Raw genomic sequence first — 26,055 nt, forward strand, 5'->3', positions numbered from 1 at the left:
TGGCTCCACCAGGATGGACTTTCCATCTGAGTATTCCCATCTGCATTAGTTAATTCAATACTTGATCCTCCTGTTGCTGACAACTTCCACACATTTGATGTTGCAGTTGGATGAATTTTACTGTGCCATTTCCAAATATTGGGCTGAACCAGAAGAGTAGGTTTTTTTTTGGTTTTTTTTTTTTCCTGAGCAGCTGAAGGGCATTTAGGATAATGTGTATCTTATGTGAAGTGCTCCAAATACACTCTTAAGTTTATAGAGGTTTGCTCACATCCTATCTGTGCATGTAATTAAAAAAATACAGAGAAGACATCTCACTGCAAAAAGTATTTATCATATATTTTCTTCTTTTTTAATTTTTTTTTTTTTGTAGAAGCTGATGGCTTAGAAAGTTCTTAGCTATGCATGAGCTAACAGTTGTTCCATTTTTTTTTTTTGGAGAAGCTGATGGCTTAGAAAGTTGATGTTCTTAGCTGTGCATGAGCTAACAGTTGTTCCATTTCCACAACTCACCTGTTTTGGAGTTACTTGACTTCCTTTCTACTTGTTTCTATTGTTTGGACAGAATTAGTGACAGGAAGAGAAGCATGAAAAATGGCTGAATTCTTGCTACCTGGAACCAACAACTTCCGCAGGTTCACCCAGGAATCCTTGGCAGCGATCAAGAAGAGAATTGCTGCCAAAAAGAATTGTCAAAAAAATACCACAGAGCAGAAACCTGAGGAGAAAACACGTCCTCAGCTTGACCTAAAAGCTTTCCAGAAGTTGCCAGCTCTCTATGGAAATCCTCCTCCAGAGCTCATTGGGGAACCACTGGAGGATCTCGACCCCTACTACAAAGATCATAAGGTTAGAGCCAACCAAGATACTTGGATTTTATTTTTAATTAATTTAATTTAATTTATTGCATTGCCAAAAGTTTATGTGGGCAGTTTTTTCAAAGAGTTTTGCTTACATCTCTTTATACAAACCCTCATCCCTTTCTAGGTTAAACAATGCGTGCAGTTGGCAGAGCTGAGGGATGTGCTGTAATCTTTTTAAAAAAAGCTTAACTCTAAATTTTAAGAATGAAATCATATGAAATCAATTAAGATTTGAATCAGAATAGAAGCAGAAAAAATAAACTGGATAAAGGAAGGGGAGTTTAAAAAGAAATTAATTAATTAGGAGTTATAGTAATTTTGTACATTTTGTACATAATTTTGTACATTTTCGTAAATTCCATAGTTTTGAACAATGTGCTTCACTCCATCTCAATGCTTTTGTTCCACTTACACATGCAATAAATGATACTTAATTATAAAGATTATTTTAAAATGATTGCTGATGAATCCTTACAGCCTCCTAACTCAAGCTCCATATTCCAGTTGTGACATATTGAAGAACACGATTTTCAATAACAAACAGAGAAATGGAAACTAATCCATTGGGAATTATGTTTTTTGCTTGAGAGGAGGTTAGACATGTGAACTAATTTCTACAGTCTAAGAGCTAGAGGATCACTGTCAACAACAGCAAATAAAGGAAAAGGCTGCAGTTCTTCCTTGCACCTTTTGTATATCTTGACTCAGTGAGGGGTTCATTCTATTTTAGGAGAATAATCATAGGCAAGATTATTTTGCAAATCACAGGGTTGAAAAAAGATGTTTGTGCTAAGGAATATTTTGCAGCCTGAGAGTTAAAGTTTCTGATGAAAGGATAGAAAATGTATTCAGCCTTTCCAGTTAACCAGGCTAAAGTGAAATTCAAGCTCTTGCTCATGACTGACACAACAGGATATAGCACAAAAATAAGTTTTGTGTTCAACTTCCTGACAAATCCTTGTTTGTTTATTTTTAAAAGATTTTCATAGTGCTAAACAAGCAGAAAACAATCTACAGATTTACTGCTACACGTGCCCTGTGGATCTTCAGTCCTTTCCACCCAATACGAAGAAGTGCAATTAAAATTTTGGTACATTCATATCCTTTTATCAGCTTTATTCACTCTTTTTGATTAAAAAACCCTACATAATCCTGTGCTTTTGTGTTTTATAGCTCTGAGTTAGTCTGGTCTTTTCTTCACTACAGACAGATTCTAATTATGAATCATCTTAGATATTATTAGTGTTTTGGTGCTCTTGTGATATTTGGAAATAAGTTTTGTGAGTATTTTGCTTATTAAGCCTGATTTTCTACAGATTTGTATTTTGAGCTCTGATATTGATTTCTTGATGTGTCATAAACAAGTATCTCATTCTGAAGCCTTTCCCAGTGAGAAGATTGATAAGATCTCTATCCTCTTTTTCATCTTCTGCTTACCCAAATGTGGGAATTAAATTCAACTCATATGCCAAAGCTGATCAACCATTGGCCAGTTTTGAGAGAAAGGTTGAGACAGGCAAGCATACACAGGAAAACACATAGAAAAAAAACCCGTGTAAACTTAGTTTCTCTGGGAAATAACATTCAAAAAGTGTACACAAGGTATACAAAAGTAAATATTTTCAGGAATTCTGTTGCAGGGAATGCCTTAAGAATACAAAGGTAATATAGATCCCACCTCATATATCAAATCTAGGGGGTGGGAATCACAAGTGTATTGCTCCAGTTTGGCACTGAGGAAGGACACCTGAGCTGTGGCTTCAGACTGAATCAGACCCAGAGTGGAGTCTGTGATGTCCCTGTGTGGATTTCAGATTTCCAGCCATCTCCTGGCTCTGTGGTGTGAGGTACTTCAATGGCTTGATGAAGGTTGTCATCACAGCAGTGTGCATTTTTTTTTTTTTTTTTTTTTTGTGAGGATGGAGAGGATGGATAATAGCAAAGATAGATGTCCTTCCCAAACTCCTCTACCCTATGGATTGCCCACATGTCTGGTACAACAAGGCATGAGATCCAGTTCCAGAGTCATGTGCTTGAGCTTTGGTGTCATCCCATGACGTAGCTGCCCAAGCTCCTCTTCTCTGGGCCAGCAGGTCCCAGGCAGCACCTGGGAAGCCCCTAGAGTTGGCTAAACAAGGGCATCACAATATAAAAAAAACCATTAATCTATTAGAGAGCAGCCAAAGGAGGTCTGTGCAGATGGTGAATGGTCTGGAGGGGAAAGCACATGAGGAGTGGCTGAGGGCACTTGGTCTGTTCAGCCTGGGGAAGAGGAGATTAGGGGGAGACTCACTGTGGTCTTCAGCTTCATTGTGAGGCACAGTGGAGGGGCAGACCCTGATCTCTTTGCTTTGGTGACCAGTGACAGGACTTGAGGAAGCAGCTGGAGCCAAGCCAGAGGAGTTTAGGTTGGATATCAGGAAAAGGTTCTTCAGCCAGGGGTGGCTGGGCACTGAACAGGCTCCCCAAGAGAGTGGCCACAGCACCAGCCTGAAGCAATGCTCTCCAGCACTTGATGTCATGTTTGGGATGTCCTGAAAAGGGCCAGGAGCTGGCCCTGATGGGTCCCCTCAAACTCAGTATATCCTATGATTCTATGGTCTAGAGTTGTTTGAGACTCCTGCAATCACCTTGTCAGATTTTGTGCTGTCCTTTGGAAGAGAAGAGCTTTGCCAGGTCAGAGGTAGGTTTGGGCTCCACCTGTGTGATTTGGGCAAGTGTTTAACTTGTATGCCATAAAATGAAACTAAAATTGCATCCTTCCACCCAATCCTAAAGTGGTTGAGGGGCCTTTTTCCAGGCTGGAAGCGCTTTGAGCAGCAGATCTGTAATCAATACAGAAGTCCCTGAATAACAGCAGTAGTGTGTTGTCATCTAGCATGGCTCAAAATCACTGAATACCTGTGCATGCTGTTCTTGCATGTGCTTTAAAGAAAAAGCCAGATAATATCAGCCAGTGACTGATGCAATGTTTAGTTACATTTCTGAATCCATGTCATATTCTTTGCCTTCACTCCCATGCCTTACATTGTTCACCTGGTTTATCATGTGCACCATTATAACCAATTGTGTATTCATGGCTCTGACTGAGTCATCTAAGTCTTCATCACCTTCGTGGAACACATATGTTGAGTAAGTATCTGTGGGTATGTATATTTTTTATTTATGTGGTTGTATTGAGTTATTGAGACTTGCCACTTTCACTTGAGATAGTTTGTGGGAGATTTAAAAGGAAAGTTGCTGGTCTTAAGGGGGTTTTTAAATTTAGATTTTATTTGAGGAAGTTTTGTCTTTAAGCCCAATATATACAATAATTTTGATGGTATAGGAGACAGTAAGTGCAGATTCAGTTCCACTGTTGAACTGGCTTCATGTCTGTTCTGCTGCTCCAGTTTTCCCACTTTCTGAAGTTCCTCAGTAATTATTAGCTCTCTATCAAGATGTATTTCCTATTGTTACTGATGCTGATTTAGCACATGGGAGTTGCTGTCTTTCAAAATTCTGGCTAATTATATTGAAATGCTGAGTTTTGCCCTAATAAATTGTTCTGTCAGAAGTACTTGGCCTGCAGAGTGCTGTTAGAAAGGAGAGCTTTTATCTTCAGTGCTGCCAACACCTGCAATGTTAAATCACAATAAATCCATGTTTTTCAGTCAGTCTTGAAACATATAATGCCATGGATTTGTTGGTTTGGGGTTTTTTAAAGAGACTATTTCAGCTGTCACTTTTTAACTTTGGCAAAAATGCTAGAGTATGAATACTGATAATTCTAACACCTAACACAAAGGAGAAGATTCCTAAATACTGAGTATTAAAAACAATATTTAAAAGTATTTTAATATATCCTGTTAAATGACATTGAAACAGCTTGGAATGGCAAATGTCATGCAAGCAGGAACAAGACTCTGCATGGTATTAAAACACCAGAAGATGCTGAGGTGCTTCTCTACCTATGAGAGAGTTAAAGGTTGGATGAGAGCTGTATCTGCTGTTGACATCAGCTACCATTCAAATGCATTTCAAGAATAATTTCAGAATATTTCTTTCCAAATAAAAAGGGAAGAATTACATCCATATAATTTCTTAGTGCATTTGCTGACTACCGAATGAAAGCCTTTTGAATTCTGCAGGGATATCGCTGCCTCCTTGAAATTATAAGTGCACTCAGTTAAGTCCAGAAGGGCTTTTACTGAGCATTTTCCACTAATAAGAATAATTGCCATCTTAAATTGAAAACCCTCTACTGTTGTATTCCTCTAAGTGTTTTAAATATTCTACACAGAAATGGTTGCTGTGTGCTCAAAGGAAATAACACAACACATCACACGTTCACTAGGCCAGTTGAAACTGGAGGAAGACAGAGATTTGGATCTTTATTTTAGCTAGTAACTGGGAGTCTGGTGTTTCTGAAATTATGGGGTCTCACATGAAAGAATTGGGAAAAAATTGTGAAATTCCAACAAGTGTGCCATGGGTTGCACATTAATAGCCATGTCCAGGTTGCAGTCAGCTGCTGTCTCTGCAGCTCCATGTGAACCAGATACTGATGGAATACACTGAAATCCAGCAGAAATCTGTTTGTTCTCTCCAGCATTGTCTCAGTTTGCTGGCCCAGACATTAAATAGTCTGACTGTGCCTCTTCCACTGAGTGCTAACACTGCTCTTTCCCTTTGGCTCTTTTCTCCCCTCCTTAGATTTACTTTCACTGGCATTTACACTTTTGAATCATTGATAAAAATATTGGCAACAGGATTCTGTCTAAATGAATTCACTTTCCTTCGGGATCCCTGGAACTGGTTGGATTTCACCGTTATTGTCATGGCGTAAGTGGGAACAAATAAAATATGGATTACCTGCCTCCTTTCTCTGTGCTAGAAATTCTCAATGTTGTGGTGCAAAAGGCTGTCTGTGGTTTAAAAACCAGCCCATGGCTCCTAATTGCACTTGAAACTATCTAGAACATTGACTTTTCCCCTCGTTTAGCACTCCCTGTATTAGGATAATGTTTTAGTCTTTCAAGAAGGGAACAGAGCTGTGCAGAGCAAGATATTCCCAGTGGTGTGTATCTGTGAATGGATGTGTTGAGACTGGTGAAATGTAAGAGCTGGGTGTAAATACAGACTTGCTGACCCCATGAATGAAAGTATAATTTTGCAGTTAGGGTGATGGGTATAGACACCAGGAGAGTGGATTAAAATCCACCTCCATCTCCAAAAATTGTAGTTAAAGCCTGATTTTCTGGTAATTAGCAAGTTTCTATATACTGGTTAAATGCAGCTACAGAAGGGAGATCAAAACAGCTCAGCCAGCCTTTGTAAATTCATAATATTGAGTGGTACCTTTGTATTTTAAATGAATAATGTTTAAAGATGCTCACAGAAAAGCAGCTGTGCACAAGCCAGGAGCCACCTCAGAGGGAAACTCTAACAATGAAGAAATGCATTTCTATTTTATTCAGACAAATCCTTGCTATGTAGCTTTATCATGCTTAAAATATGCTTGGAAAGATTGACATCCAAGAATGACCACTGTAAGTAATGCCCTGTTAACTCTGTTCGAGCACTTGGTATTTCACATCTGCCCTTCACAGGTATGTGGGAGCATTCAGTGACTTGGGGAGTGTGTCAGTCCTCCGGACTTTCAGGGTTCTCAGGGCTTTGAAAACCATTTCAGTAGTCCCAGGTGAGAAATCTTACTTGCTGAGTACTTTCTCCCACTTACAACTCATTATTTGCTTCATTCAAAAAGGCTTTTGCCTTTTTTTTTTTTCCCTGTGTCTTTCACAAGTTGCAGACACAGCTGAATTTGTGCACACAAAAAGTGTCACAGTTCATCTGTCCCAGTCAGAATGAATCAAGTGTTAGAAAGAATATTGAACATAGTTTGTTTTTATTGTGCTTTTCAAGATACTTCAGAGTTTATAATGTCAGTTTTACAGAATGTGCTTTTAGCTGATGTGTGTGTTATGGGTCCACAGAAATAATTCTGGATATTCAAAGGACCTTACCACTAATGATTTTACATCATCAATCCCTGCCAGGAGAGGTTCAGATTGGATATTATCTTCACAAATTACAAGTGCTGGAAGTATCATTGGAATTATGCATGGATAAAGAAAACTAGACTATCTCTGGTTTGTCACATTTGCATGAATATTTTTCAGAGATTAAAGGAACATCCTAAAATGTAGGGTCAAAGAAAGGAGGAAAAAACATTTCTCTCTTATTAGTCACACTCACCATAAATACACTTGCATTGCAAATATATTTGCCATATACTATCCTGTAATTCTTATACTTTGGCTTTTATACATTGTTTTAGCTCTAATCAAGTATGATATTTGAATCTCAGTTTTTCATCCCGTTTTTCCTTTTTGTATTGTCTTTTTAGGGCTCAAGATCATTGTAGGGGCCCTTATCCAGTCTGTTAAGAAGCTTGCTGATGTGATGATCCTGACTGTTTTCTGCCTGAGTGTTTTTGCCCTCATAGGCCTCCAGCTTTTTAAGGGCAATCTCAGGCAAAAGTGTATCAGGAACACTACAGAATTTTGTAATAAAACATGGGAAAGTTATGAAAAGTTTGCTAATGATTCAGGTAATTTTTTCCTCAATAATTCTTCTTTAGATGATGCCATAGACACCCATGCACACATGTACAACCACTGCTGTGAATTAGGATGTTTTGATTTGTGTTTTGATGAGTAACTACCTGATAATGGCCTTCTGATTGCCAGAGCAGCTCACAGGCATCCAGGAATGCTCTCCTTCCTTTCATTATAAGAAAAAGCACTCCCAAATTTTCCAGTAACATCCAGATCTGTTTCCCTGAATGATATGACAATAACTGAAACATGCATTAGCTCGTTCTCTGTTGTAATTCCCCAAAGTTCACCTTTTACTACAGGCTGAAGAGCCCATGCATCTTCATTTTCCTGCTCAGTGAGAACTGCTTCTCAGCTTAAAACAGAGGAATTTTTTGAAAAGACAAATTACTTACTTCTTGACATCAACTATATCTTATTTTATGTCTTACATTAAGATATCTACAATACATGTTTCATGTTTACACCTTGGCTGAGACTGGTGATGGAAACATGGAGCAGAGATCTGAAAATGCATCAAAGCATTCTCAGAGGAGCAACTGTAAGATGCAGTTCAGAATAGTCCTTGTGTTAAAGGAGAAGACTCAATATATGCGAAAAAACCAGACTCAAAATAATCAATGTCTGAGCCAGAAATATGAAGAAAACTTCATCACTGAAGAAAATCTCTCCCACTGAGTTCAGACACACTGCAGTTGCACAGGGAGAGAAGAATTTTCCCAGGGGAGCTCTAGAAATACATGAAAAGTCACCCAGAATTGCTGTTTGTCCACACTCTGTGTTGGAGATTTGTTCAGACAGGATTTCTTCAATAACTTCACAGTCCAGGGGAAAAAAGTATAAAAAAGATTTTTGAGCAAAACCTTTTTTTTTTTTTTTTTGCTTCTTACCAAAAGACCACACATAAAAACCAAATAATTTACATGTACAGAATGCTGTAAAAATTGTAATTGAAAGCAAACTTGAACAGGAATCAATCAGTGACCAGAACACCATAGCAGAGACCTTGGATAAGACAAAGTTGGGCTAAAAATGCCGATTTTCTGTGCTGAAGAACAAGAAGCAAAAGGATCTATATTTAGTATATGCAGAACATTGAAGCTGTACAAAGGCAATGGTATGGAGAAAACATACCTCAAGAAATATAAAATCTGTGCTGCTTCACAACCTTTGTGTTGTTCAAATCCTATGCCAAAATGAACAGGAGAGCCCAGACAGGTATAATGCTTGGTAGATGACTTTCTTATAGGATTTAGGATGTGCAGCCCTATAAGCTCAGTTTTCTATAAAACTATTTTTATCTATTTTTTATGGACTGCTTTCTTCCTGATTTCATGGGAAGTTCCCATCTCCCACATGGAGAACTATAAGTTATTGTGGTTCTCTGAAGTTCAATCACTGCATCTTTTTTAAAAAACTTTTTTTCAGTTTGCAGGAGTGGAGCTGAGCAAAATTCCAGTGGAAAGTAGCCCAGATAGGGATTAATTCCTTTCTGGGGTATGTACATGGTATGGCAGAGCTGATATCAAAGGTTCCTGGTGGCTCTGAATCATGCTGACTTATCTGATGAGCACAGAAGAGGCTTGAGAAGCACCAGGGAGATGTGAGACCTCCCTTACATCTGGGATAATAAATCCAGACCTTAATGGAGATAATTAGCTATTAGCTAAAGCTTTTACTTTGATTCTGCTGATAACAGAGTAACTAATGCTAAGAGAAATAGGGGAAGAGTTCAGAAAGGGCACAGCTCCAGCAACCTAATGGATAAATCTGCATTTCTCAGCTAGGTGGGGTTAGGCTCAGCAGTGGTGGATATTCACACAACCAAATACTCTTTCTTGCCCCTCAGAACTGGACTTTTTTATTGCTCATTGGAAACAGAACTGGTCTATTCTACTCCTAGCAATGTTTGCACACATTCAGAGGAGTAATTGTTACTGGCCAGAACTCTGCCAGTTTGTGCCAACATTTTTAAATATTGGAAAATATTTTAGCAAATATTGGATTGGTTTAACATTTCAATTAGATGTTAGAGAGAAATTCTTTATTCAGAGAGTGGTGAGGCCCTGGCACAGGGTGCCCAGAAAAGCTGTGGCTGCCCCTGGATCCCTGGAAGTGTCCCAGGCTGGGCTGGATGTGGCTTGGGGCAGCCTGGGACAGTGGAAGGTGTCCCTGCCCATGGCAGGGGTGGAATGAGATGAGTTTTACAGTCCCTTCCAACCTGTACCACTCTGGGATTCTGTGACTCTCTTTGAACCAATGTCTTCCAATTCTTCATTTCCTTTATACAGACGTAGCCAAAGTGATCATAACTGTAAGAATTCTGCATTAAAGGAGTGCCTTCAGTCTGAAATTCGTGCATACACATATGCATGTTTATAAATGAGGCCAGGGCATCCTGCAATCTGGCGCACTTAATGTGAGCATGGGAAACCTGTGCACTCAATCTTACAGGTCACTGGTTACTCATCACTACTAATATTAAATGATAGAGGATTCAGGCTAGAAAGTGCTCTGGGTTTAATTTTTTTCCTTTTTTTTTTTTTTTTTTTTTTTAATAGATGACTTTGCTAGGAAAAATGGTACTGTGGACATTTTGCTGTGTGGTCCTGGTGCTGGGTGAGTGACTTAAGATTATTTCTTCCTTGGAAGTTTTCTCTGCCTCAGTGCTCCTATATTTGCTCAGTCATGTGAGACAAAAGCAGAAAATCCAAGCTTTCCTTGAATGCAGAAATAGGAACACAGAAAACAAAGTATAGCAAACAGTCAGATAATTTAAGTCTTGCAGGGAATGGAGTATGAACTTGCAGTTGGCTTATTCGGATCTAATTAGTCTTTTAGACTCTCCTGAAGTGTTGTCTTCCTTTTCTCCATGGACATATGAGAGAACTAAAAATGTGAAAGATCTGAGGTATAGCACAGGACAGACACTCCTCTCTGTGAAGGGTCAGGAGCATTAAACTGAAAAAACAAAACAGGGATTTCGGAGGGCAGGTTTGGGCAAGGAGGGAGATGTGGCTGCTTTGCATGAGGGGCAGGGGATGAGGATTGGTGATGAGGGGGCTGTGTTGGGATGGTGGTCTACTCCAGCCTGTCTTGCTCCTTTGTTTCTGGATTGTGGGTGCTGCTTTTTCCATCCCTCCTTCCAGCCAGTACTACCTGGAGTAGAAAATTTTTTGCGCTCTGATGAACTGCAGACCTGAAACATAATCAGAACTCTTACATAAAGCTGAAGTTTTCCTTGAAATCTGCACATTTATAAGAGCTCCACTTTTTGTTATTAATTCTAGGGACTGTCCTCCTGGCTATAAATGCTGTAAAATTGGGCCAAATCCTGATTATGGTTTCACCAGTTTTGATACATTTGGCTGGGCTTTTCTCTCCTTATTCCGCCTGATGACCCAGGACTACTGGGAGCGTCTGTACCAACAGGTACCAGTTTTGTGCATGGCTCAGAACTGATCTTCATTAGTTGAAGCAGAAAATGTGTAAAGAGAACAAGAAACATCAAATAAAAGCAATAGCTACAAGTCATCAAGCCCACGTCTTCCCTTCTACCTGTGACTCCTGAAAAAGGGATGCTGAAGTGCTTCCCAGCCCTTTTGCCCTGCTCTTGGAAAAGAGTCCTAGAAGGGTTCTGTAATGTCCTAAAATGTAAAAACGTAAAAAATACCATGTTCAAATAAAAGCAATAGCTACAAGTCATCAAGCCCACGTCTTCCCTTCTACCTGTGACTCCTGAAAAAGGGATGCTGAAGTGCTTCCCAGCCCTTTTGCCCTGCTCTTGGAAAAGACTCCTAGAAGGGTTCTGTACTGTCCATCTAAAATGTAAAAATGTAAAAAATCCCATGTTTAATGGGATGTACAATCAATGATTCATCCATGAGGGTGTTGCTGGATGAACCCTCATTGCTGGCGGCAGGCGCAATCCCAGGAGCGGGTCGGCTGGGAGTGTGGCAGTAACTAAAACAGGGACAGGTACAACAGGAGTGCTCAAAAATCAAAGTTTAGTAAAGGAAAATAAAAGATGTGCTAACAATAACTCCACAACAAAAACAGAAGCTGTACACTATAGGAAGCTACTCCAGAAGACCATGAAATGAGGCAAACAAACTTATATAGAGGGCAGGGAACCAAAGAACAAAGAGAAACAGAAACCATACCTTATACAGAACACAAGACTAACCAATCAGAAAGCAGGGTTCATAACATCACCTTATATGGAATAACTTAATCTGCATAGCTGCTCCCATCATTCCTTTCTTCTCACCCTAACTTAGGAATGTCCAGAACCTATGGTGTACTCTTCCAGGGCATGGTCCTGGTAGGCTCACGGGCCTTCCTTCTGCCTGTAAGTCCTGGAAAAGGGATGCTGAAGTGCTTCCCAGCTCTTTCACTCTACTCTTGGAAAAAAGTCTTCAAAGGGTTCTGTATTGTCCTTCAAAAACTTAAAAATGCCTCCTCCATTGCCTTCATAGGATTGACAATTTGAGGGTATCAGAGGAGGAAGGAAGACAGGGAAGAATAGCAAAGAAATTTTTAATTCCATTTAAGCTTCCTTAAACATTGTGTCTAGGAAGCTTAGTGCTTTTGAAGAATTTCAGAGACACATTGAGAGCCTACCTGGTGCTTTTTGTGGTAATGCTTATCTCTGGGGTGTGTTGCTTGCAGACCCTCAGAGCTTCTGGGAAGGTGTATGTAGTCTTCTTCATGATGGTCATCTTTCTGGGCTCATTTTATCTAGTCAACTTGATTCTGGCTGTAGTAACAATGGCATACGAGGACCAGAACAAGGCCACCATTGCTGAAACCGAGGCAAAGGAAAGGAAATTTCGGGAAGCTATGGAATTACTGCAGAAGGAGCAAGAGGTATGTAAATTATTCACTGCAAGTGTTTGTCTCATTGTTCTGTTTTTGGTCAGGTTTAGGATGGAAGGGCAGGTTTAGGTTTGGAGGACACAGTCTCAAGCTGCACCAAGGGAAATATAGGTTGGATATTAGGAAAAAGTTTTTCACAGAAAGAGTGATAAAGTTGTGGAATGGCTGCCCAGGGAGGTGGTGCAGTCCCCATCCCTGGGTGTGTTTAACAAAGCCTGGATGTGGCACTGGGGGCCAGGGTTCAGTTGAGCTGTTGGGGCTGGGTTGGACTCGATGATCTTCAAGGTGCCTTCAACCTGGTCATTCTGGGAATTCTGTGGAAGGGACCTTAAAGATCATCTCACTCCAAGCCCCTGCCATGGCCAGGGACACCTTCCACTAGACCAGGTTGCCCAGACCTAAGAAAAAGCATTGCTCCCTGTGCACAGCTGTATATAAAAACCACTCATGGAAAGAGGAGCAAGTGATAATTTACTGAAATTAGTGATTCCTGGAGCAGCAGAACCACTCATTGTTCAGCTGTGTATGTTTCCTGTGAAACAATGACTCTTATTCTGGATAAAAAGTGTTAAAGGTTGATGTTACTTTAAGAAAATCAGTATTTTTAAATCTGGAAAACATAAAATTCCATCAACCAGCAGCTTCCAAAAGAAAATTTAGCTTTTTTAAAATTAATTTTTATTCTGTTTTGTCGTTTGGGCTCCTGAGCAAAGAAACATACAGTAATTCTGCTGCAATAACATCTGAGCCAAAACCTATTGTGGTTGAATGAAAAGCCTCTTGGTAACTTATATAGCATAGGAGCTTCTGGAACAAGATACTCCTGTGTTTTAAAAATATTACTCTAAATTCAGCATGGGAAGAAAAATCATCCATGCCGTGAATGTAGTCCCAAGGATCCCCAGTGAAAAGAAAGACTTTTATTACAGTTTGAACATTTATTTTGGGGAAAGGAAATATTCTACTGCATTATTTTCAAACTGAGCATTTTTATTGTAAGTAAATTTGCCATATGGAGGAGTAGGAGCTATAATGCGATTATTTTGCCTCTGGCAGGCCCAGTACTTATAATCATATAACACACTGCAAATAGCAAATTGTTCAGTGCTCCATATGCTGGGGAAGTTCTCTCCTCTTTCTTTTAGCATTATCACATATTTGAAGATTTTTAATGAGTTTTGTAAAACACAAATTGTTATCAGGAAATAGTAATATAGAGCACAGAAGTGTTTTCTTTCTGCTTTTTCTCAAAGCACCCAGCGAAATTATCATCCATGTTTGGTTTTTTTAATTTCAGTCATTGGGTATTAAAGGGATTGATATCCTGTCACTTAGCTCCTTTGAAGCCTCTTCTCTGTCACCCAAAGAAATCAAAGAAAGGAGCAATAGGAAAAAGAGAAATAAGTCATTGGGGAGAGAAGAAAATGAAGAAGAAGAAGAACTTCCCAAGTCACAGCTCCCAGACAGTCAACGAAAGTTGGTAATCTATTATCTGAATCTGAGATCCTTACAGCTTTTCTAATTTTAATTTAAAATTAATGGCTTGAAAGCATAAACAAAATCCCATTACAAACACAGATCACTCTTAAGTCTTTAAAATAAACAAATGTTGGGATAAAGAAGAATTAGATGAAAAAACTTATTTGAAAAGGAAGTGTTATAAATGAAGGATGAAAGCTAAGTTAAAATAGTTAAATAAATTTTCTATAACATAAAGAAATAAAAATAAGTGAATGACTACTGGAACTTAGCTTTTATACCATCATTCTCTGTGAAAAATTTCATACTTAAAATATAAGTATAAATGTAAGTATAAAATTTCATATTTAAAACGTAAGTACAAAATGTAAGTATTATCTCAAAAATACTTACATAAATACTTACTTACTTTATGAGCTGTACCAGCTATCTCAAAAATAGCTGGTACAGCTCATAAAGTTTTATTATCTGCCGTTGAGAATCTAAACATAATCCTTCCTGGAAAATCTAAAACAAATAAGAGTTTTGGACTTGCAGTGGTCGACAGTAAACGTTACGAAGCTTTAATAACTTATGGCTCCCCCAGATTTTCTCTGTGATGTTACTCCGCTCTCTCTGTCTTGCTTTTCCTGGGCTTCCAGTCTCTCCTGGGCCTGGTGTACGGCCCCAGCTCCAGCCAGGCCAAGCGCCGGCTGAGCCACGGGAGCGTCTTCAACTTCCAAACGCCCGCGGTGGAGGTGGCCTCCAGAGCGGATCTCGGCGACGAGGACACCCCGGGAGCCGGGGGACACAAGCCCCGCTGCCGGTCCCTGTCGGGGGCGCAGATGGGACGACGGCCCAGCCTGCAAAGCCAACGGGGCCACAGCTCGCACCCCGCCACCCCGAACTGCGCGCGGAGCAGCAAGGGGGGCAGCCTGGACGACCACCTCGGGCTGGGTTCGGGGCTGGGAGGAGGGAGCAGCAGGGTGCACAGCCAAGATCCTGTGTCCTCTGAAGGAGCCGTGCTTCCACCAGTCATGGAAGATGCGGGAAAGGGGAATCTGGTGAGGAAAAATATAGTATTTTAAATATATGCTTTATATGGTGCTTTATCGATCAGTGGCAGGGTTGGGGTTTTTTGTTGTTTTAAGGGTTTCACCTTAATGGCAAACAGTGATGTGAACTCAAGCATGCTGATGTGGGAATTTTTCAGTTGTCTGTAGAAACTGGTTTTTAATTAGTCTGATGCTTCCTGAAAATTAGATTTTGGCCTTCCTGTTGTAAACCTTGTTTCTGCTATTCATTAATTGTACTAACATAGTTTGAAAGATTCCTAGTGCTGAAATTACAAGTCACCCTTTTCATCCCAAATGCTGCTCAGGGGTGTAATTTTGAATAATACCCATGATTTTTAAAATTTTTTTTGTTCATAGCCCCTTTAGCATCATGCAGCAGCTTTGCCTGTAAGTTCCCAAATTTCCCCTATTTATCCTTCACCTCTCTCATATTCCATTAGTTTCTTGAATAATTCCTAGGCCTATTTCCCCTCATACACTCATTTCCAAGGCTGTGCTTGTCCCGTGTCACATGCTTGCAGGATCCATTCATTGCAGCCCCATAAGAGAGTAGGACCTTCAATCTCACCATCTATTACATCTTGTAAAAATGTACATTTATTTGGCTGCCTGTCATTGTTCCTATTAACTCTCACAGTTACCCATCATCACATCCTGGCTCATTTCACCCCCGTGGTATCTCCCTAATCGTGTTTACTTCTCTGAACAGCCAGCTGTGCATGATGAGAGCAGCATGATGCATTTACCTCCTCATCTGTCAGTGGAGTACTTTAATGAGGCTCTTCAGAGACAAAGGGCAGCAAGTGTAGTCAGCATAATTACCAGTGTCTTGGAGGGTAAGTGGTTCCTCATTAAGTTTATTTCAACCCTAAAGTAATGCTGCCATGAAAGGAAAAAACATATTTCTTAAAGGTTAGCAGAGATTTGTGGGTGTGTAGTTAGGAATTTCATTGTTAATTTGGACTTCTTTTACAAAAAGAGGTGTTACACAGTCTCTGTACTGGAACACGTTCTTTGCCTATTGTAAAAGCTCATTTTGTAGGACAGAGAGTGGAGGGGGTTGAGGTGAGAGTGGATGGAAGATATTTCTGATCATCTGACCTGCAGGACTGGGATACTTTTCTTCTGATTTCTGTTGTGTCAGTGGCAGAATTCAGAGGATTCACAGTTCAACAATTAATAAGATTATGCAACTAAAATTAGTTGTGGCAATTCTTGTATATTGAATACTTCTAATTTACCTTCCCAAGGGAATTTTTGGTGGGAGTTAATCAGTGACAGTTATTTTGATGGCTGATAGTTTTGTTGCAGATCTTGCTGAAAAATTTCAATCCAAGTTATTCAGGATGAGGAACTTTTGCTTTCTTTTGGCCCATTTGAGGAGCTCCGCCACCAGTTCTTGGACCACAAGTATGGGATTGAACAGGGGGGTACCTGTGGCAGGAAGGTCCCTTTTCTTAATTTTTTTAAAAGATTTCTTTTCCTAGGAGAATCACAATTGCAACACATCCAATTTAGCTTTGCATTGCGGTGTAATTCACCAGAGATCTGGGTTTTGTTGCACAGTTTCAGCTGTGAACTGGGGGGGAACAGGACTTGTAGCTCTAGTGGAAGACAAGAGCTAGACCTGGAGTGAGGACTGAGTCAAAGTGATCACTCTGGAATAAGTGGTGTGGGGTACAGATGTAGGTATTGAGCCCAGGGGAGAAGAAATGAAAATTAAACAGAGGGAAGAAATAAGAGTAGGTCCAATTAAGAAAAGGATATGAGTCAGACCAAGCTCATCTATTTCTGAAAAACTTCCAGGTCCCTGAAAACCAGATGAGTAATTCTTACTTTGCTTGTATTTAAAGCCAGTTCCAGTTAGTCAATGAATTTGCACAGGACATAAGCTGGGTCAAAACTATTTTGAAGGGCTAATTAATTATTAATGATGAAGAAAGAAAAGCTATGAGATTTAGATTTGATTAAAAAGATGAAAATGACAAAGACAAAACAGCTTCTGTCCCAAGTTCTACTTGAGGACAATGGAGATGTGTTCAACTTGCATCAGGTGGGAATTGGTGGGTGTGACCTTTCCCATAGGAAAGACCAAAGGCCAAATTTCAGGAAATTTGGATTTGCCAGAGTCAGAATTCTCATGTCTACCATTGATTCTTTAAACTGCCTTGAGGGTCAAGGGAGACAAAAAGTTGTTGAGTGTGACCCAGTCGTTGTCCCAGACAATGTGAGGACAAGGTGGGAAGTGCTGTGGCTGCTCTGTTGTCCTGCAGGAGCATGAGAAGCTGTGGTGAGGCCCCTGAATCACAAATATCTGCATTGCCAGATGGTTGTAGTACCAATCTGAGACAAATAAAACCCTTTCCAAAGGCTTTTGAATTCACAAAAGAATTTGGCATTTTCTCTGAGTTTTTATTTCACGTTTATCAGCTGATGTAAGAACCACATGAATGGTAAAAAGTGCAAGGAGGCTCTGTGAGAGATGAGAGCTTTCCTTTTCCTTCTCTGGTCTTTTGAATGCTTGAAGTTGTTATTTCACCATCTTGCTCAGTGATTACTAATGATAGAAGGATTTTCTTTTTCATTTAGAACATGAAGAAGCTCAGCAGAAATGCCCACCACGCCTGAAGAACCTTGCTTTAAAGTATCTGATTTGGGACTGTTGCCCACTTTGGTTGAGAATCAAGGGAAAAGTGGCTTCTTTCATAAAGGATCCTTTTTTTGATCTCACCATCACGGTTTGCATTGTGATGAACACTTTGTTCATGGCACTGGAGCACAATAATATGTCACCTACTTTTAAATTCATGCTTAAAATAGGAAACTTGGTAAGCAAATTCTCAGCTATGTGGCTTTTCATAGAATTATTTAATTGGCTGATGTGTGTTTTCACTTGAAACATAAAATGTGAGAGTAAAAATTAGCAAACCCTGCATTTATAGACTTTATTTCTAATACAGACAATTCCCACATTTTTTATACACTTTGTTATGCTCCTGAAAAGGCAGAAAATAATCCTTCCCTTTTAATTAAAAGTGCACTAGGACTTGATAAACATGGGTTTTATTAACCTGTCCATGAATGGTATTTGAGGGAAGGTCACCTGAAGATAAGATAAATTCATGGCTACTTTCAGGCTGATCTACTGTTTCCTTGTCACAGGTTTTTACAGGAATCTTCACTGCAGAAATGATCTTAAAAATCATCGCTCTAGATCCCTACTACTATTTTCAGCAGCCCTGGAATATTTTTGACAGTGTCATTGTCACACTGAGTTTAATTGAACTGAGTTTCCCCAAACACAAAAGCAAGAAAGAAAGGAGGAAAGGAGGAACCCTGTCAGTTTTACGATCCTTCAGACTGGTAATGCTTCACGCATGCTCAGTTGTATGAAACTTTATCTTGTGAATTTCATAGAGAATACTTCTGCAGTTAGGAGGCAAGAAATGATTTTTTTTTTTTACCCCAATTATTTTTACTACCTCGTCTTGGCTTTAAAGAACACACTCAAACTCCTTGTGATGCTAGAGTCAGAGTTTAAGAAGTGTATTTCTTTTGAGTTCACTGAGAAATATTCAAAGGAAAAAATATACCAAAATGGAGATGTTATAAAACTGATGCAAATAATTAAAAACTAGCACAGGAGATTAGGAAAAAAAGTGTTGGAGTACAAACAGAAATAAACAGTATTTAAAGAGAGATGTGAAATTATGTTAAGGTATCTACTTCATATACCAGGGACTGATTTATATTGCTTTTTCAAAATATAGACTCTTTTCATAGTGCTATGGCAGCAGTCCCTGAGCTTTTGGTCCTTTGTTTTACATGTAAATTAGGCACCATAATCTATATAGAGAGAACTGCATGGACACCTGCCTGCATTTATCAGGGTCTCAAGTTAGTTTGGTCCTCTATGAGGTGATTCGTTTATGTTTGCAGTGTTGCCCAGTCAAGAGAAAAAATACTTACAAATAGTTTAAAAAAGTATTAATGTGCCACAAATGTTGCTGGAATAGTTCAGAATATCAGTAATTTGGTTGTTGTAGGATTTGCATGGTGCAAAGATGAGTTATCTCTACCAATGTCTAACACTATGTTTTATGTTGCTACGCAGCTGAGGGTCTTCAAACTGGCAAAGTCCTGGCCAACTTTAAACACTCTAATTAAAATAATTTGTAACTCCCTGGGAGCACTGAGTAATCTGACCCTCGTCCTGGCAATCATCATTTTCATTTTTGCTATAGTAGGGGTGCAACTTTTTGGGAGAAGTTATGTGTTGAACTGCACTAAAATAAGCAAAGACTGCAAGCCACGCTGGCACATGAAGGACTTTTTCCATTCATTCCTCGTCATTTTCCGAATTCTGTGTGGAGAATGGATTGAGACCATGTGGGACTGCATGGTGGTTGCTGAACCATCACTGTGCCTCGTTGTCTTTCTGCTGGTCATGGTGATAGGAAATTTAGTGGTAAGTTTCACAATGTGTTGTTCTCTTCATCCTGTCTGTGCTGGACTCCAGTTAATGGCTGTTCTGACAACAAAAGATAGCTCCCCTAAAAACAGGTGGGAAAGTTACCTGTGTATGGTATAGTCTGTGAAATCCTCTTTTTCCTTTCACCTTTGAGCCATTGTCTGTATTTTCCCATTTTGTGAGCTTTGCTCACAGCACCACTTGACCTTTCCATGTGACAATGTGACAAGAAACACCTTTGCAGTAAATACACCACAGGCAGCTAAGTTCCTCCACATCCTGGGACTTGGATGTAAATAATCAGTGAGGCTTATGGCTCACCTGCTTGAATTAATTAGGCCAAGTGCTTAAGTCCCTCTCTAAATCAATTTTATTTATTTTATTAAGACTTCATGCAAGTACTGAATTCTTTGTCAGCAAATGGCAGACTCTACAGTGCTACCACAAAAATCAGGGTTATTTTTAGGCATCTCAAAGTACATTTATATCCAAGAGCTAGATCTTGCAATGGCATAACCTACACAGCCTCAACACACTATGCTGGGACACAAGGGACAGCCTGCCTTCCTTCATCCTGTGCTGTCCTTTCTTGATGCCCAAATCATAAATATCTTCTTTTAGTAACTTCGTTCCTCATGTCCTTCATTCATAAGCTTATCTTAATTGTAAAAAAAATCTGAACATAATCCTTTCTTGATGCCCAAATCATAAATATCTTCTTTTACCTCATGTCCGTCATTCATAAGCTTCTCTTAATTGTAAAAAATTCTGAACATATTGAACTCTAGGCAGACCTTTGTGGGAAATCTCTGCTCTGTGGCTGAATCCTAAAAATGTATTTAATGTCCTGTCTGTTCCACACTGCAAGGATTGATGACAGTGATGAAATGCTGTGAGTGAGATTTATATTGCAATTTAATGTTAACTGTCAAGCAATGAAGTGTTTAGCCCCCACTTTTTGTCCAAACTTTCTTATGGTCCAGGGAAGCAGAGAGAGGTATCTGGGACTGAGATTTATTCCAGCCTGAAGTCAATAACTAAGACAGATGGGATGAATTGTTCTCTGGAGAGCTGAGATTCTCCACTGCCTGTGGTCCTTGGATGGCTTGGAGGTGTTATCTGCCCAGTTCTGCCATGACAAAAATTAAGATACACAGATCCCATTAGTAACCAAAATACTAGTGAAAAAATAAATTCTCACATTGCCTTAAAAGCAAACAACAACAACAAAAACAAATGGAGATTTGAAAATTCCTTTATTTGAAGGTACTTAAAAATGAAAAATTCGAGCTTCTCTTGGTTTTGATTTTTGTGAAAATGTGGCAAATTTGAGGAAATTTCTGGGCCTGAATCTCATCTCTCAGAATTTTGGAAGTACCTCCACAGATGCCTGATTTAACTGTAATTTGAATAATGAAGAGACAATTGTTAAACTGACAGGACATGAGTCAATGTTACTGCTTTAACCTTTGAAAAGTTGCTTTCAACAAATAATGCATTTGGCACACAGTTCTGTTCTCTTTTGTAGTTTAAATTACATTTTTTTGAGAAGAGAGGAATGGGAACATTGGAATTTCTGACAGAGAAGTTAATTTCATCAACCACAATGTGATCAGTCACTGCCATTTCCTTATCACCTTGTTTTGGTTTGCTCAGGAGACACAACTTCTTCAAAGCTAGAATTCAGATTTTCCAATGCTAATTTCTGGACTTTAATTTTTTTTTTTATATAATTATTTCAATTGCTTTCAGGTTCTCAACCTTTTCATTGCACTGCTGCTGAGTTCTTTCAGTGCTGACAGTCTCCAGACAACAGAGGATGATGGAGAGATGAACAATCTTCGGATTGCCTTCGCTCGCATTCGAAAGGGATTCCACTTTGTCAGGAGCGTGACGTGGGATGCCTGCTGTAGGAAGCTCAGGCAGATAAAGAAAGTGCACAAGAAGAAAATCAAATTGACTGCACAGAACTCACTTGGGTTCAAGAGTGAAGAGCCAAAAACTTATAAAGAGAATTACAATAATGAATGGATTGAGAGAAACGGGGACAAGTGCCCAGGTCTTGAAGATTTTGTTAGAAGTCCCAATGTGTTTGTTTGTGTCCCTATTGCTGAGGCAGAGAACACAAGTGAGGGTTTCGAGGATGATGATAAACTGAGCACATTTACTGACACAGAATGCAGCAAGCAGGTGATGGATTTCTTCATTTTTGTTGGAACAGTAGAATTGTGGAGAGAGATTAAGGGAGGGGGAGGGATGGGTGGGAGAAGAGTTTCTACCAGAACAGGGTGGGAGATGTTGATCCATTTCCAAAGTTCTGAACTAGAGCCAAAAGTAAAAATATTTACAGCAAGGGGTAAATCCTTGGACCTTTTCAAATACAGATTCTTTCATAGTTTTAAAAGAAAATTTTTGCAGGATTTCTAGCTGATGTGCTGTGGTGCACACTCAGGTAATTGTGGCAGTCCTTGGTGAACTTGTATTTTTTAATGTAAATATTTATGCATCATGCCAACTGTTTTGGTATTATTTGCACAAAAGAGCAAAAATACATGTTCTGTGTACAGAACATTATCATGGATTCAGAATATAAATTGATAGCTCTGATCCTTACTTTGTATTTTTCCTTGCTGTGTGTAGTATGTAGTAATTATTATAAGTGCATGGGATTAAGCATGGAGTGGCTCTACTAAGGACATCTTTTTGATACTACATCATATATTTACCCTATTTCTTTGTGCTCTATGAATTTTTCAGTTCTGTTTCAATCACAATTGTCATTCTGGTATCACAATTTCCCATATTAAATATCCCTCTTAATTCCTGTGTAAGAATTCTCATTTAAGTTTTGAATAGATCACTAAAATGCCTTCATTTGCTCTGTTGGGGAAAAGTTCTATCCTTAGATAAAATCAGAGACTCAAAATGATCATTTGTTATAACTCTTGTCTGGAGATTCCCACTTTAAATGAAATTTATAGCTTATTAGTTTTTCCCCTCTGACTTGTGCGCTCTCTAAAAAGGCAAAAGAAAACCCCTCTAATCCAAAGATTAATTTCAGGATGAAAATCACCTGAGGCAAAGGGGAGACAGAGCAAAAAATTCAGGCAGCTCAAGTAAAGGATCGGGATTTTCCTCTGAAGAATTCAGTGTGCTTTTTCTGGGAAAAGACAGGAAGAATGAACTCTCATCACCAGAAGAAAAAGAGGTAACAGTTTTTTTTTTTTTTAGTGATGTTAATTTTCCAATTCTGGTCAAACACAGGCATATTTCTGTTCAGGGATTTACCCAAGAGAAGTTTAGTGCCAGAAGCAGCTCTGAACTTGCAGTACCTGGTCTGGCAGAACAAGACCCAATACTGGAGCTGGAATTTTGTGAGCAAAATCAAAGGTTTTCTAGGTATTTATTTTAAAGAAAAAAAAATATATAGTATAGGAAAGAGCGTGTAGAAATGGAAAAACTATGATGTAATTTTGGTAGTAATCATGAATAATTTATAAAATACTCTCTAATATGTTCCATGTATTAAATTCTGACTCCATGAAAAAGGAAAATTAGACAAAAAAAGGAAGAATTAAGAGAGATAAGCTTCCATGTGGGAAATTCCATCAAGTCTGCTTGTGTCCTAAGTATCTTGGATTCAAGAAACATAATGCTTGAAATGAGATTCTATGTCATTAAAGATTGTTGTTACCAGTTTACAGTGATTTTAAAAGAATGTTGAATGTAGAATACAATCAAAGAAGTAAAAAGCAGCATTATGGAAACATGAAAGAACAAAAGCATAAAGTAATTGCTAACAAACAGCTGACTCATAACATTGTCTTTGGTTTAATGGGGGGGCAAAAAGCTTTGTAACTGAAGAATACAGGGTATGATTCCAATTTCTACTTCCTAAATACTGTTATGGGTGCTCAGTTCCTGGCATGGTAATGGATTTATTTATCTGGGTCTCCTGTGCAAATGCATCTTTCCATAAATCTCTTGATTTCTTTGAAGTAGGATGTTTCATGGTTTTAACCCAAGTAATTTCTCCTGTTTTGAGAGCTACATTCACTAATATGCAATTTAAAAGCTCTTCAGTTTCCCAGCTGATTAGGCAGTTACATCTGGTTCATGTAGATAGATATTGTAATTACAGAGCTTTGGCCTCTATTTGAATGCACCCATTGGTACTTCTAAGCTTATATCTTTTAAAATCAAAAGTTTTATTCTATTACCAACAATATTTGTAATATTAGTGCATACCAAAGCTTTAATTTTGAGTTTTATTTTTAATGGATTAATTTATTCATATGGACCCGAGTTAGAAAGAATCAATAACTGATATTACTGTGCTTGCTAGTTGGACAGTGTCAGCTCTTCTGAAGTCAGCACAGTGGATTTGACAAATCCTGAAGATCTTTTAAAACAGATGCCAGAATTTTCTGAAGACTTCAAGACTCCAGAACAATGTTTTCCAGAAGGTAAGACTCTAATGGAAATGAGAAAACTCATCTTGTTTTGCTAGTGATGCTGAGCCAATAAGGTCAGATCCTTTTCAGTTAATTTTACTTATCTGAAAAAAAGCCAAGTAGTTGTCTCTATCTAGTCAACACAGAGACTGAGACATCTGAAAAATAAACCCTTTCCTCTAAAAGCCAATTGCTTCCAAGTGAGATATGGGCAGTGGCAGAGACCCCACTCTGAAAAATAGGATTGTGAGGTGAGATGAATTTCACTCAGTTTGACACAACCAAGCCACTCCGGGGGTTTGACATAAGAGAAGGGTGTGGGATCAGGTCTCACGTGGCAACGGTCACCTGGCACATCAGATTTATTAATACTTTGCAGCAGTAAGAGTATTCCTTGAATAACATTTCATGAGCAATCTCAAACAAAGGAGTGAAATAAGCAAAAGAAGCTGCTAAGATGAATTGAATTTCTATAGGGTGATGATTAGAGAGAATCATAGAACGACTTGGGTTGGAAAGGACCTTAAATATCATCCAATAATCTGAGGACTCTTTTCAAATTGTCTGACAGTATCTAGCTTTGCAAGTTTTTCTAGGGTGTGTTCAGTGCTTATATGATTTCTTCCTACCCTAATATGTAACAACACTGGCTTTTGTATCAATCCTGACAAATTTGGTGGCTTTCTATGCTGGGGTTACAGCATCTCATCTCATCTCATGAGCACCTCAGCTCATACAGCATTTCCAAAGAGTGTGCAGAAACTGAGAAGGACTTTTGTAACATCAAGACTTTTTCCCATAGCCTTGAAGTTTTGTGTGCCCCAGCAGCAGGCCAGTGAGCCTGTCCAGTGTCTCAGAAATGTCTTGAAATAATGAAAAGTTGTCCAAAGGGGCTCCACCTACTGTGTATATAAACAGGAGCTACAAGGCAAATTAAACTAGATGTATCCCAATTTTTTTTCTCTTGGTAAAACAGGGAAAACCAACAACAAGGATGCAATAACTGTGACCACTGACTTTGTCCTACCCCCAGAAGTTTCCTGGCCATGCCTTCACATTCTCCTGCCTTCCTTCCCTGCACTCATTGCTGTCTCTCACTTTCAGTTTGTGCCCGGCACTTCCAGTGTTGCCTGCGTAGTGCTGCAAAGTTTGGAGGAGAAACCTGGTGGGATCTGAGAAAAACCTGCTACCAGATTGTGGAACATTCTTGGTTTGAATCCTTTATCGTGTTCATGATTCTTCTGAGCAGTGGAGCCCTGGTTGGTATAGCACTGTTTCATGTATCATGAAGGAGTTTTTGCTTTAATTTGCACCCAGAGAAGTTGTTTTAACCAACAAACAAACTTAATATCTTTCAACTCATAAAGAGGGAAGAGTTTTCAAATAGCAGTTGTTTATTTACCATTTTAATTATTGCAAATCTATTATTGATATTATTAAAAATTATAAGAGAGCATAAGCTAAGCTAAGAATACATGAATCTCAAAAGCTGTTTCTCTTCTGGTTGAATACTGGATTTTTCTCAGGAAGTTATGTCACAATTGTGAAATATTAAGGTGATTTTATATCATTAAAACAAACAAGTGACTCTTAATACTTGGGGAAAAAATACTTAGTTCTATTCAATATATAAACTTTATTATAAACTTTTCTAAAAATATGTACATATTTTCATCCTGTCTTCCCAGGATTTCATTGTGCAGGAAGGATGCATCCACAGGGCTGTATCATATAGAGAAAAAAAAAGAGAAGGCACAGGGAGAATTACACTTTTATCAGCTGGCATAGATTTGAGTAACGAATGCTGTTCAGATCTGTATTAAAACACACTTAATGATGAAGGGGTCTCAGTGTTGCTTGACTTTAAATGTACAAAGTTAATTTCTGATTTTTGACATTTATCTATATCTATTATGGTATCAGGCATTTGAAGATATCCATATACACAAGAGAGAAAGAATTCAAGCGATATTGGGATTTCTCGACAAAATGTTCACTTTCATCTTTGTTCTGGAGATGCTCCTGAAGTGGGTGGCTTACGGCTTCAAGAAGTACTTCACCAATGCCTGGTGCTGGCTGGACTTCCTTATTGTAGATGTGAGTTCTGCCCTTGCTGTTCCTACACAGCATTAGCAGCAGAATCCCTGATTATTTTCTGGATGTAAATTTCCGACCTTAACCCGTGTGGCAATGGTGTCAGGATATTGTACTCCTGGCGCAGAAAGCAGGGTTTTGTTTGTTTGTTGGGTTTTT

At 38.9% G+C, this 26,055-nt stretch overlaps 1 protein-coding gene across 1 annotated transcript in view; it reads left to right on the forward strand.

The window, feature by feature from the left end:
• The first annotated feature begins 594 nt into the window (after positions 1 to 594).
• Positions 595 to 26,055, forward strand: part of LOC121364594 (sodium channel protein type 5 subunit alpha-like) — a 33,429-nt gene continuing 7,968 nt past the window's right edge. The window contains exons 1-20 of the mRNA XM_041487997.1: positions 595 to 849; positions 1,843 to 1,961; positions 3,891 to 3,995; positions 5,559 to 5,687; positions 6,455 to 6,546; positions 7,255 to 7,458; positions 10,027 to 10,084; positions 10,756 to 10,897; positions 12,137 to 12,334; positions 13,641 to 13,823; positions 14,464 to 14,865; positions 15,587 to 15,713; positions 17,467 to 17,705; positions 18,040 to 18,240; positions 18,992 to 19,345; positions 21,101 to 21,538; positions 22,410 to 22,556; positions 23,694 to 23,814; positions 24,907 to 25,061; positions 25,726 to 25,899. Of these exons, the coding sequence (XP_041343931.1) occupies positions 595 to 849; positions 1,843 to 1,961; positions 3,891 to 3,995; positions 5,559 to 5,687; positions 6,455 to 6,546; positions 7,255 to 7,458; positions 10,027 to 10,084; positions 10,756 to 10,897; positions 12,137 to 12,334; positions 13,641 to 13,823; positions 14,464 to 14,865; positions 15,587 to 15,713; positions 17,467 to 17,705; positions 18,040 to 18,240; positions 18,992 to 19,345; positions 21,101 to 21,538; positions 22,410 to 22,556; positions 23,694 to 23,814; positions 24,907 to 25,061; positions 25,726 to 25,899 (3,843 nt within the window). The remainder of the gene's footprint in view (positions 850 to 1,842; positions 1,962 to 3,890; positions 3,996 to 5,558; positions 5,688 to 6,454; positions 6,547 to 7,254; positions 7,459 to 10,026; positions 10,085 to 10,755; positions 10,898 to 12,136; positions 12,335 to 13,640; positions 13,824 to 14,463; positions 14,866 to 15,586; positions 15,714 to 17,466; positions 17,706 to 18,039; positions 18,241 to 18,991; positions 19,346 to 21,100; positions 21,539 to 22,409; positions 22,557 to 23,693; positions 23,815 to 24,906; positions 25,062 to 25,725; positions 25,900 to 26,055) is intronic.

Source organism: Pyrgilauda ruficollis, unplaced genomic scaffold (assembly GCF_017590135.1).
Source record: "Pyrgilauda ruficollis isolate IOZ18807 unplaced genomic scaffold, ASM1759013v1 scaffold12, whole genome shotgun sequence".
Classification (NCBI taxonomy): domain Eukaryota; kingdom Metazoa; phylum Chordata; class Aves; order Passeriformes; family Passeridae; genus Pyrgilauda; species Pyrgilauda ruficollis.